The sequence below is a fragment of the Priapulus caudatus genome, unplaced genomic scaffold, assembly GCF_000485595.1.
Source record: "Priapulus caudatus unplaced genomic scaffold, Priapulus_caudatus-5.0.1 Scaffold394, whole genome shotgun sequence".
Classification (NCBI taxonomy): Eukaryota; Metazoa; Priapulida; class Priapulimorpha; order Priapulimorphida; family Priapulidae; genus Priapulus; species Priapulus caudatus.
This window is the reverse complement of record NW_014577455.1, coordinates 40321-54246: the sequence shown is the minus strand read 5'-3', so window position 1 is coordinate 54246 and position 13926 is coordinate 40321. Positions and strand designations below refer to the sequence as shown.

Genomic DNA, 13926 nt, shown 5'->3' with positions numbered 1-13926 from the left:
CATCTAGTTCTACGTGCACACACCTCCATCATCTAGTTCCACATGCCCACACCTCCATCCATCTAGTTCTACGTGCACACACCTCCATCATCTAGTTCCACATGCCCACACCTCCATCAATTCGTTCTACGTGCCCACACCACGACCTATTTAGTTCTGTGGCCACACACATCCACCCATCTCGTGATTGCCCACTAGATTAGCTGAAACACTTATCCAGACGGGGTCCAGACGTCCGTCTGTGAATAATTTCATAATAATTACAGCAGCACAACCGTCATATGACATGATCCAGTGGGAATTATTTTGTGCCATTACTGCCCACAGATCTTTACATAAACACTCACTCATATATAGAATCTAAGATCTGTGCACTGACCACACCCACACACACACTCGCACGCACGTACACCGTGATATGATGAGATACTCCGGAAACTGCACATTAATTGTGTTGTTTATTCGGTCATATTGTACAGTATATAAATTTGTGTTTATTCTTCTCCGGAACTCATCAAATACTCAATAGACGGGAACATGATAACTGGGAACATCATCGAGGGAATATCTTGGGATTTAACGAAGGTAGGTCTTATGATCAGAGAGTAATATTCAATGCGGCGCATTGACCCAATGGAAATGGCATAGGCCACAATAGAACCTTTCCCATTATCTTTGTAATACCTTGAAAACTCCAGATAAACCCGAAGTTTTACACCGATTTATACTGGTGCCACAAAAACACACTCAAAGCTGAACAAATAAAAATTTCGTCTGCACGCACGCTCACACACACCTGAAATCGTAAAGGTCTGTCAAATTTTGAGTGGATTGGTCCGTTGAGTAATTACGTAAGCCTGTTACATCATGCTGTTAGAAAACATTTTTACCTGCACTTCAGCCTCACCCGTATAGGCAGTGATTAGGCACTGTGATGTCATCCATCTAATCCCTATTTACGAGCGATTTAAGTGCCGCAGTGCGACAGGGCTCATCTGGTGTCTGGTGTTCTGCTGATAAATTCATTTGTGCATAGCAAGCCGTCTTATACATAAGTCTTCTTTATTCTTGTTTGACTTTCGTAGCCAATTGGAACAAATATATCAGCTACACTTTCGCACCCACCTAACCTCTATCATGCATTGCAGACACATGTCCATTGCAGGTTGGCAGGCAACAATTATGATTAGAAGCGTGCCAGCCATGGGCTTGCCCGTGTATTTGCCTACCCACACGAGCATTCACTGATTCAGCCGTCAGGGTGCTATAGAGACTGCTTTAGAAAATAATATGATTTAAGGAGTGTAAACCTTGTTCAACAAACATTTGTCTTTGCAATTAAACTGTGCAACTGTAGCCTCACATTCACACAGGTATAGGCTCTAATAATAGCAAAAGCAGTTCAGTCCTTTGTTAACAGTCAACAAATCAATGTTTAACCCTCCTCTTCAGGGTCAAAAGGTTATCCAACACTTACTCTTCGCATGTCAGTGGAAAGTACATTTCATGGTCCTTTCAATAAAGCCATAAAAATGGTAGGTCACCGCTGAAACAAAAAAGTTTTTCAATCGCTCCGTCAGACCATGTCCTCAGAAAATGTCTAAAATCTGCCCTGTGCCCCATTGACCTTTGACCTGTGACCTCCAATTTCGGCACAGTGATGGCTTTTTCTACCATGATGCTATACACCGACTATCACGAGCCTATGTCGAGCCATTTAGATTTGTGCCACAATTCTGCATTTCCTCCCTATACCTTAAGTTAAGGAGGGAATGTTCCCTTCTTTTACACCTCTTGACCTTTGACCCCCAGCTTCGACATCACAATTCCTTTTCGGATTAACCGACATACGGCGTACCTGACTACGTCAGATGAGCTAAAAACTTGCTTCTACAGCAACTGCTGCACATGTGCACAGCACACGCCAACAGAATGTTGAGCAGACGGCATTACAATGCTTATTTTGGGAGGATGAAAAAAGCGTACACGGTGCAACTTGAACTCTACTATTAGTGTAATGAAACTTGCGCGTGCGATGCCAGGAAATTTTAGTACGAACGCGTGCGCTAGCAACCACACGAACTTTTATGAAAACATTGCATTTGAAGTTCTACAATTCACTCTTTGTTTGTCTGAACGTCTACATCTATTACGACAGTAAACACGATGTTAGATCCAGTGTGTAGGGCAGAAACAGCCGTGAACATGTGGAAATTCTGTGGATGTGTAAGCAGCAAGAAGCATATTATTTGCCAAAAAAAAACAATAGCAGATAAATTGAGCATGTTATTAGTATGCACTCTACTTCATATAAAAGTGTCTGGTACAGGCAAATGTAAAGTTCCATTACATTGTAAAGTCTCTTAAAATAAGTTGTCTTAGAAGTACTCTCTGCAACTTTTATCAGTGTGGTGTAGGCAAGGATTTATACGTGTAACATATCATTAGCTCACAAACATGAACAAAATCATAGATACCACAATTTCATATACACGACTGTTATAATCCAAACTAATTGATATGTTAAGCGAGAATCATAAGATAGCAAATACAAAAGTCCTCCGTTCTTAAATACAAAGTTGTCTCTGTATTATTTTTAGTTGAAATTTGTTTACATCAGTTCTATGATACTGCATAACATGTAGAATCAAGCAAGGAAGTCGTGCGCGTGACGAACGAGAGTGAAGATGCCTGCCTGCTGAGACAACAGCACCAACAGAATAAACACTAAATGATCAGGTAGGAGAATTTACAAAACACACGACTCTGTGACAATTACTGTACACTTACAATTGCAGCAACTGATCAGAAACGAACTAACAAGCCAACGAGTCGAGATATTCGCTCTTCATGCCACTAGCGTCCTGCAATTCATATACGTAGCCCGCACAACTGTTCCTGTCATTGCAAGCTTTACACTAAACTCGGCACTGTGACACATTACGACTATTGATAAAATCTCCTGCTCCCCCAATCTACATAATCAATATGTTGCAAAACGTTTTTGTTTATATAATTTTGTCCCAAAGCAGTTTCCAATGTTTTTTTGTCGGCATTCTGGCAAAATAACAGCCAATTCAAAAACTAAAATGTTCGCCCTGCTCTGACAATCAGTTTGCACTAGACGATTCACTGTCATTGACCGATAATTAATATTAACATTATTTCATATCAATATACTAAAAGACAAGTAAAGAGGTTGGAAAGTAGACAGATTCTATGAAGTAGATGAACTAATGATTGATGTACACGTATTGAAGAAACCGAAGCAATCAGTTGATTCTGAAATACATACTATCCATTCTCACGAGCCGGGTAGCATTGGGCTAAGGTCAGAAGTTTACCTTTCTTGATGGGGAGTTACGTCGTTATCTAGGCAATGAGTTTTTCGCATAGGGTTGCATCTGTATGCAATAAAGAGTAAAGATAGCATGCTTGCATCTCTCGCTCATTTACTGCTCAGCAACAACATCATTGTAGAGAATTAGAAAGCTCACCATAATGATTCCTTTTGGGGTGGATACCAAGTTCGTACACATATCAACCATTGATTTCATCAACGCCTACAAAATCAGTCTAGCTAGGAAGTACAAAATAACATTACATCAGTAATAACCGACCGTCGACACATCTTCTCTTTTCATGAAGCAGCGCACACCAACCTCATGCGGGAAATTTTGTTCCGATTTGTCATGAATACACCTCTCTCCGGCTTTGTGGCTGGCACGGACAAGTGTTGCAATAAGTTATCACTGTTGTACGAGCACGAATGCCCACTGGTTGGCAGCAAGTTGAGCTGTGCTTAATTCCTTTCCCTGTCCCGCACCTTTTCCAGCACGTAGTCGTGCCCCACCTCACTCTGGTCAGTGCACTGGATCTCTGCATGGATACCCTGAAATTCAGAATATACAGATTACACATGCACACTAAACAAACAGCATTGTATGGCACTTTGTGCAGTTCCATTCCAACAGGCAGTAGTCATTCACGACGATGACATATTTGGTAAACATCAACATCGATGCTATCTACACCCATGATCTGTCTGTTTTTTCTATATACAATTACTGGGATGACCAGTTAATGTAACAATTAAAAAAGATATAATTTTGACTAAACAGACATTACAAATAGACAGAAAAACCTCGCACATACAGTATACAACATTTGCGGCAGTGCGATTTGGACAAAGTGGGGTAGTAGTAGTGAGAAATCCTAAGTAAAATAAAAAAATAGGTCCCAGCATCCAGTTTGCATCAGCACACCAATGAACAATCCTCGTTGGGAATTCATACCTGCAGTTTCTTCCTGATAGCACTTTTACTGCTAGTATACAACATCTTCCTCTTGATCTTTGCAGAGTCTGGACACCTGTGGCAAAATATAATACAAATATAAATAAACAGATATAATATATATATATATATATATATATTGAGATAAATGTATCATCTATCTATGTACTGAGTAAAGTTTTAGCCTTTTCTTAAAAATGGATGTGTGCTTTATTTATAAATGGAAAATAAAATAGAAGTTAGAAACATAGGCACAAGTGCATTATTAACTTTTTAAATGGTTTCATTTAAAGCCGCACTATGCGCATCCAAACGCTAATTTCTCCAGTACTAGACTAGCAAATACTTTGTGTCATGCATAATCACACTACCTTATGACAAAATAAACTCTAGTTCCTCCCATTTCACTGCGCGTTGTCTTATAAAAGGCATTTGAAAATACCACCAATGTTGTTTAAATTCTCCGATGTTGTTAACACTTTCGCGTTGCTCTGCCAAGCAACCGTGGAGCGGTGCTGCGATACAACGGTACGGGTGTAGCAAAGATAAAAACATGTGACGTCACCTAACCGATTCTTGGCAAAATTGTTTGGCAAACAATTTAGCGTTGGCGCCAGATTACCAGATTTCGCACCTCTTTCTTGTGGGTTTTAAGCAAACGCGCACTGAAATGGGAAGAACTAGTTTATTTTGCCATAAGGTAGTGTGATTATGCATGACACGAAGTATTTGCTAGTCTAGTACTGGAGAAATTAGCATTTGGATGGGCATAGTGCGGCTTTAACGTTGTTTCAGTAACACGGTATCCAGGAACCTAACTGTGGCGTTAATGAGAGAATGTGTTTATATATTATTGAAGAACTCAGGTATCACATTCTTTGTGCTCAACAGGAGATATGAACTGAGAGATGAGTCACACCACGAATAAACATATATATTCAAGTTGCTAGCCCCACCCAACAATTTGCAACACAGTATGTCATCGGCGTAATTCTTGTGACTCGGCTTAACCTGACGAGCAACTTATATCTAATAAACAACTTGCCTTGCTGATAACAAGATACACTGATTATAATTACGTACTCTGTAAAAATACACTTGTTAAATACAAAGAGACTATGAATACAGTTCTCACTGTTTCAATACCACTGTGATTTCGTTGTTATTCTATTTTTTAATATAGCAGATAGCCAGAAGTAAGGCCAGTTAGGAAGTTAGGACAAAATCTGGTCCTAGGGCCCAGGGCTCGAATTAACCGACGGCAATTGCCGTCGGTGCCCCTATCAATCGCCGTACTGCCCCTGAAAATCCAACCCGACCGACGGCAGTCACCTGCCTTGCCCTTTTGTGTAATTGCCGTCGGTGCCCTTTAATCTACTGCCCTAGTTTTGTTTTTAGTCGAATCAACATAACACGTGCGCGTGCGTGCTGTAGTTGCAATGATGAGCTAAAAACCGATAGTCGCAGGAGGGAATAATAACAGCATCGGATAATTATTTGCTCCTGATAGCGGGCATGTAAAATTTCTTGTTACTGTACTTCCATTAGCAGAGGTGGGTACAGGGGTCAGTGTTACGGTGTAAGCTTACATGGGGGCATATTGTTTTGTACATTAAAAGCAAGACGATGTTGATGTACTAATTTGTTATGAGTTTCCCTTTATTTTACAAAAGTGCCTTGGTGCCCTTCTCAAACTTTGAGAGTTGCCTTGGTGCCTTTCTATTTTAGAGAAAATTCAAGGCGATTTCTCACATGCCCTAAAAAAATTGCCTTGCCCTTCTCGTCGCTTAATTCGAGCCCTGCTAGGGCCGTAACCAAAAATCAGCTAATTACTAAGCCTTGAGTGGATAATCTAAAGGATTGAAAACTCGCTGCAAAAACACTAAAGAAATCACTATCGCTGCAGCATCACCAGTGTATGCTTGTCAGGGTGCGAAATTATCGGGAGTCCGGAGTCAAATACTCCCTGATTTATTGTCGGACTCCCTGATTTGACATATGCAGGAGTCCGTGTGACTCCCTGAAAATTATGCTATACTAACTAGTTCGTTCCAGAGCACGGCCTCACGGAATTCCCGTATTTTTCCCGCTAATGTCCAAAGAAAATTTGGCAATGTGCTACTGCATGAATCTTAAAAATAAGCACATGCGTTATTGTTAATATCTTAAATTTTGAACCTCAGACTGCGGACTCCCCCATTTTGCCACGGACTCCCTCTTTTTGAAGGTAGGGAGTCCGATGGACTCCCGTGTTCAAAAATCAATTTCTACCCCTGCTTGTCATATATATAATAACATGACATCAGGATTCATGGAATTGCAGCAATGAATCAGAAAGAACCTTGCATCAGCCTATTAGGTCATTCATCTTCCACACATGTACAGCACGAATGACACGACAATGCACAAGCCATGAGACTGACTAATGGATACAGCAGCTGGCCAGCTGGCTTCACTTTGAAGTGGCAACGGTCTTTACAATTTTTTAAAACAGATAACTGCCTGTACACAACTAACATAAAGAATATATTAGCACATCACACTCTGACTGCTCTGTAGCCCAGAGCAACAGCATTGAAACCATGCTACTGTTGTAGTTTTTTTTACACCAAATGACAACTTTGCTGGCTAACTGATTTGGTTCTCGAAGAGCTAAACTATTCACGTAAAGATACTCTCACACGAAACATGATAATATGATGGATGTTAAGACCAACATGCAACTGTTCCCCACTTCATTTTACTGCCATTCCAAATATTAAAAATATGACCCAGGAAACTAGCTTGAATGAGTTTGGTTGGTTACTGCATGTTTCTAAAAAGACTTACCATATGAAAAACAAGAGTTTGTTTTGTGTTAGGCTAGTACCACCAGTCCTCTCAATCAAGTAGTCAAAATCGAAAACGCCATATCGGCAGTCATGGACGACCTCTGCTTCTTTCAAGTGACCCACAAATTCCTCGTATGTCGCACCTGTGAAAAGAGAAATTACTAGTATTTACTCTAGGGTTGTTTGTATGCAATAAAATTTCATGCATAAGCGAACATTAATGCTTCTTTGAAACCATTTCTACACCAAAGCCTACACCCGAGGTGCACTTTCCGACCATTGTAGTTCAATGAATTAAAATCATGAGAAATTACCTTTAAAACATTAAAATGTACAAAATATTTCTATGCCGTGGCTTGAAAGGGGCTACTAGGGCTGTAACGATCCACCGAAATTGAATCGAATCGCAATTCTCTTCCCTCGATACTTTTTCCCGTATTTTCGATTTGATCCAACGCGCTAGTACTTTAGATGGTATGTGCCGGCCGATGCGTGAATGAGACGCGCTCTCTGATTGGTCAATAGTAACGACTTGCCAGGTAGCCAATCAGTGACTACAGCACATCCCCAACATGTTTACAGGGCTGGAGTTACCAGAGTTTGAGGACTCCGTACGGATTTGTAATTTCATAAACAAACCGATCCGCTCAAAATCTGACAAATCTGTACATAGAAAATATATGCCGTATTATATACCATCGAAAATAATGTTATTATTATTTCCTACGGAGGGCATCGAGTACGCAGAAATGGCCGCTGAAACGATGCGGGATCGACTGTGCGAACCATGTGCAAAATAATGAAAATATACAAAATAAGATAACATTTCAATATTTTGGGAATCGAATCGAAGGAATCGAATCGAGAGGCTAATATCGAGATACGGATCCAATTGAAAGGTATGTGTATCGTTACAGCCCTAGAGACCACCCTCATTAACACGTTCAATGCTGCCGGTGTTAACAATGCACCTACCGCCCTGCGCTGGGATTTTCGGGTTTTTACCGCGTGTTCACTATTTGATTTACCACATTTCCATTGCAGGAAAGCTAACCAAACTGACACATTTACTCTGCATGAGTGTTATCTCACTCTTACATGTTCAAATAGTATGAAAATCGTTTCCCTTCATAATAATATATTGATATTAAAACAGGGACAAAACGAACATTTAGTGCATTTTGATCTCAAATGCCACCGCAGCGGTGGATTTTCGCGAATTTGTTATATCATTCGACAGTATACTATTTTTCCCGGTAAGAAATGTGACAACGCTTACACATGTGTGGGGTATAAACCTTGTTTTGTTTTTCTACATGCAAAAATACCTTGAAATTTTATATACTACACAGTTACTATATTATATCAGGGGTCGAAATTAGATTTTTATTATGGTATCCATTCTGGTATACCCCCCAAAGATCTGGTATCCCATTTTTTGGATAGTAATTTCAATAATTTTGGTATCCAAAATCTTGAAATATGCAATAATAGCATTTGAAAATTATTTATATGTAATGTAATTATTATATAACAAGTGCCGCATAGCGACAGCGCTCATCTAACGTCGTCACTGCGTCCTCTGTGGGAGTGGTGGCGATCTACGTAAACTCCTGTTAGTCCCAAAGTGTTCACATACAGCTGCTCGCTTGAAATCCAGTGGAATCACAGGGATGGTGTTCAGGAACGCTTCATCAAAAAATTTCGTTGGGATCGTTATGAAGGTTGCCGATCAGAATGGCGCGTACGTTTAAGTGTCTTCAATAAGATGGAAAGCTCCCATCATAACGTGTAGCAACAACTATCTGCAAACAGAATAGGTAAGCACTTCATCCATTTACGTTACTGCAAGCCTACATGGCCTTTGCGCAATAGAGAGCTGCTACCTGTAAGCGCAATTAAGGCAAAAACTCCCATACCACAACAACTGCAGCTGGCAGTAGCCACTGGCAGTCGCATACGTTAGCATGTAACATACTGAACTTAACAGAATGCAATATAAATTATACGATTAAGGAGCATAAACCTTCTTTAAACGTAAAATTTACGCTTTTGAAATTTCACTGTGACATTGTACCTCATACATCCAGGCATTATAGATTCTACTAGCAACCCGGCAGTCAAATTCTTTCTAACAGACAGTCAACAAATCCATTTAACCCTCCTCTGAGGTCAAAAGTTATCTGACACTTACTCTTTCGCATGTCAGCAGAAATAGTATTCATGGTCCTTTCAATAATGTCATAAAAATCGCTAGGTCACCGCTGAAACAAAAAAGTTTTGCAATCGCCCTCGTCAGACCATATCCTCAGAAAATGGTCTAAATCTGCCCTGTGCCCATTAGACCACTTTGACCTCGTGACCTCCAATTTCGGCACCCAGGTGATGGCTGTTTCCTAACCATGATGCGATACACCGACTATCACAGCCTAGGGTCGAGTTTGACCTTTGATTTGTGACCGCAAATTCTGCATTTCCTCCTATACCTTAAGTTAAGGAGTGAATGTCCCCTTTCTTTTACAACCTCTTCGACCTGACCTTTACCCCCAGCTTCGACAGCCAACTCGTTTTGCACGATCAACCTCCAATGTGCCGAAATATCGTGACGGACGTCAGCGTTAAATTTGTGCCCAACTGTTGACGGACGGACGACCGGACGGACGATCAAGCGATTCTACAAGCTGCATCTGACTATGTCAGATGAGCTAAAAACATGAAAACATTGTCTAGTCGCATTGTCTGGTTTGCTTGATACAATGTATACACATCCCGATTTTGACGATTTTTTTTTTATTATCCCGGCGGGATACCAAGCATTGAAATCTGGTATCCAACACAAGAATCCACTATCCTGCGGATATCGGGATACCGCAAGTTTCGACCCCTGTATAATAGTGTATATACCGTTAGCAAAACGGTAAACTAACCTTGTTTCGATCTACGCCTACTAGTTTACCTTCTAGTTTTACGAATTTACCTTGAGTCTCAAAACTCATAATTTCACGTTCGAATCAACGGTAGAGCATTGCATTCTTTAGTTCATGTATGACTGGGGTAATATAGACTGTCCCTGTTTAATTTCTAGGTAGGTAGTGCCTGCAATCTGTTGGAAATCAGAGTAACAAAAACCAATAATCTATCCACGAGCTGACCCGTGGATCCGCGGGGAACGTGTTAACAGATAGAACTTTCCTCACCTGGCTCGCCAAGCTGGTCAACAATGATCACTTTGTCATCCTCGCTCATGCGGTAGACTACATATTTATACCTTCTACGCAGCTTGATATCCTCATACACCCTGAGGCACTCATCTTGGACTGCTACACCAGAGGCCTATAAAACAAGCAGAGCAACGTTACACAAATAAACACTGACCTGCATATTTATCCATTTATTTATATCTCAACACGAATGACCTCTAAAAATGACTATACCTTTCTTAAAATTTTGTAGAATGCCAAATTTTCAGGATTAGGGCAACTAACATATATATATATATAACAATCTTACTCCTGTCTGGCCATGATAGAATAAGATGCCCAAGTTAGAGGTGTGAGAGTGCCAGTCAGTGAGGCATCACGCAGACCACTAGCACTAGAAGTGATTCACACACCCAGGATGAGTACTATATTTGTCCATCATCGCAAACTGACAACATTGCTTGCCTGTCCATCTGGCAAACCTTACAACTGCAGTTACAACACACTAAATTGGCTATAACTGTTTATGAGGTTACTGACTCAATATGGTACACATGGTATTATGTTACCTTAGCACTTACTCTAGCATGAGTCTAAACGTTTGGGTAAGAGATTTATAGTTACTTCACCAAATAGTTGCTAGTTATAATTATCACTTGAAATTACTATAAGAATAAGTAAATTAATTTTATTAGCCAGAACAAATTGCATATCTGCAGACCGTAGTTTGTAAATTTGCACAAGGGTATTACAATACATATATGCATGTAGGTGCAGCAACACCAAATGTTTAGCATGTTTTGTAAGTTATGTGTCACAAATAACATGACTGTAAATTTTTTAAATATGAATTAGTGTACTTTCGCTTTCATATTTAGCAGTGGAAGTCAGAACATAGGATAATTAAGCCACACGTATCTTAAAATAATTCTGAGCCAAAGTAATAAGTAGGTTTGGGAATTTACTTATTAACCATGACTGGAGACTTAAAATAAATTTGGATATATAAAGTTTAGAGTGGCACTTAACACTGGGATTAACCAGAAGCTTGTAGTTGTAGTAAGATACAAGACTAACCACATACAGGCACAAAGAAAATGCACATGGAAGAAGTACGAACCAGCATTAGGTGAAAGCCTTCGTCAACTCTACAGAACAGTAGGACCGAGGCAGTGGAATTCCTCCACTCTTACACACTATATCTTGTGCACAAGCACACACAGCACTCCTGCTATATTACTTAAGCCATTGCTATAACTTCCTCAGTTTATAGTAGTGCAGATCTGTTCATACCAGTTCAGCCCAACCAAGCTGTTCCAATAATAGACTTGCTGGTGGGCTTTCACAGAAACCTGATATACACGCTAAATGGCAAAGGCTACTACTGCCTGTGCAGTGAGCCTAGGCCTACTTCCAGCCTTCAGTTTCTGTCACTGCATGAGCGCACCCAGTCCACTAAACTATTTATCTGCTTCTTTGGTCATTACTTACTATAGAACCTGAGTAATGCACGAAAGATTTATATGGAATAACATACTCCTAATAAGCTTGAAATTTACTACACATAACACATACACAGTGGTCTATAAGAATGGAAATAAAATTACTAATTATGGCATTTTATAGAAATACAACACAGATAACCAGAGATAACATAGAATAAAATGTCAGAAATAACTAAGAAATTCTATAAAATGTTAACCTATATATTATAATACATGAAAAATGCTATAAACTGTGATACTTATAACACACACTGACACAGTACACATTGGACGACAGTTACATATATAGTATTTACTATTATGCTTGACAACAGGATACAGGTGTGTCTATCATACAGAATAACTCCAGTTAGCGTGGGGGGGGGGGTAAAGTTCATGTTTGCACTACACGGTTAGTAGTCAGAACTGGATCTCACTGCAGGGTGCGAAATTAACGCGAGTCCGGAGTCAAATACCGCCTGATTTACTGTCGGACTCCCTGATTTGACATATGCAGGAGTCGGTGTGACTCCCTGAAAATTCTGCTATACTAACAGTAACTAGTTCATTCCAGAGAACAGCCTCGTGGAATTAACGTATGTTTTCAGCAAATGTCGAAAGACAATTTGGCAGACGTGCAACCACATGAATCTTCAAAATAAGCACATGTATGCGTTATTGTTGTTATGCTTTAGTTTTGAACTTAAGACTGCGGACTCCCTCATTTTGCTGGGGACTCCCCTCTTTTTGACGGCAGGAGTCCGCAGGACGCCCTTGCTCAAAAGTTAATTTCTACCCCTATCACTGCCTGCTTGACATCAATCTATTTCTCCTAAAACACCTTAAAATTTCTTGTCAACCCATCACACTTGTAGCAAGATAATTACAGTATCCATACCCCCCACTGTGTGCATTTACAAAATGCCACTAGAATATAATTTACTAGTTTTGTAAGACTAAAGGTCGAGGGTGCTGATAGTGCTCGCTACAAGTGTAACTGACTGATCGAGCAAGAGAGGGAGAGAAAGAGAAAAAAAGGGAGAGGGTGGGTGCAAGGGGAGAGAGGAAGGAAAGCAATGAGGGAGCGAGAGGCTCAGGGAGATGGCGCGACAGAGAGCGAGAGACAACGACAAAGAGGAGTGATATGGGTAAAGTGGGAATGAGATGGGTATGTGTCTATGTAGGGCGGTGGATGGGTTCGGGGTGGAAAACCACATATCCATATCCAGCACTCATGGCTGAGCTGTTAATAACCCATGACTGTTATCAAAGTACCCAGCTTTTTGGTACCACTTTCAGTTACAATACTAGGGCGACAACCGGGTAAACGCTGAACAGAAATAATGTCAAATGCACGACATCTACACAAAGCAGTGATATTCCTTCTCTCAATTTAACAGAGATCATAGGATTTCATACCCACCCCACCCACGCACGACAGAAACTACTAGCTAATAAAAAATGACAGTGCAAACAGTACCACAACTAAGCATTAGACCAATTGCATGAGTGCTAGTACTAAAAATAACTTCACCCACTACAAGAAATTGTAGAAAGAAATGACACTTACTGTTATTATACAGTGCTCGAAATAAGCGTTGTCCGGTTGTCCGAGACAACCAGAATTTGCGCCGGACAACCTAACCAGTCTGAGACATTGTCCGGTGGACAACCAAGAAACACTATCCCTAACCCTAACACTGACTCTAAACCGACTCGGCTATCTTATAAGTTATATATACGCGTGGTACCCAATTAATCTATGGTGTATAACCTTTTGCTTTCAATATTTTGCATCTGAACTGACAATCAATCCCAACCAACTGGTGTAGGCTAGCTGGCACAATAATGTTCAGTTTCATACTTCAAATCCGAGTGTTTTCTAGCTCATCAAGAAATCTTAATCGTAAATTAAATCGTGAATAATATAACAAGAGCCGCAGAGCGTCTGGGCTCATCTGAGGTCTGTTGCTACGATTATAAATGTAAAATTTCAGTCGTGCGTAGTACCACATTTGTTAGGCGCAGATATGCAGACACGCAGTTGCGTACACATCATTGTTAGGACACGCCCACTAACGCAGATGGAGGGTAGGGGGAGGGTGGGGGGAGGGGT

The 13926-nt window shown here is 40.4% G+C and overlaps 1 protein-coding gene across 2 annotated transcripts in view; it reads right to left on the bottom strand.

Moving 5' to 3' along the window:
* Window positions 1-2273: 2273 nt before the first annotated feature.
* LOC106809892 (actophorin-like) overlaps window positions 2274-13926 on the bottom strand; it is a 17232-nt gene continuing 5579 nt past the window's right edge. The window contains exons 1-5 of one of the 2 annotated variants that reach the window (XM_014813129.1): window positions 11447-11547; window positions 10324-10459; window positions 7125-7269; window positions 4296-4371; window positions 2274-3892 (exon numbers count right to left, since the gene is read on the bottom strand). In XM_014813129.1, coding sequence (XP_014668615.1) covers window positions 3803-3892; window positions 4296-4371; window positions 7125-7269; window positions 10324-10459; window positions 11447-11452 — 453 coding nt within the window. In that variant the 5' untranslated portion in view covers window positions 11453-11547 and the 3' untranslated portion in view covers window positions 2274-3802. Of the gene's footprint in view, window positions 3893-4295; window positions 4372-7124; window positions 7270-10323; window positions 10460-11446; window positions 11548-13926 lie in introns of those variants that run through there. The other variant, XM_014813130.1, reaches the window with a different exon arrangement.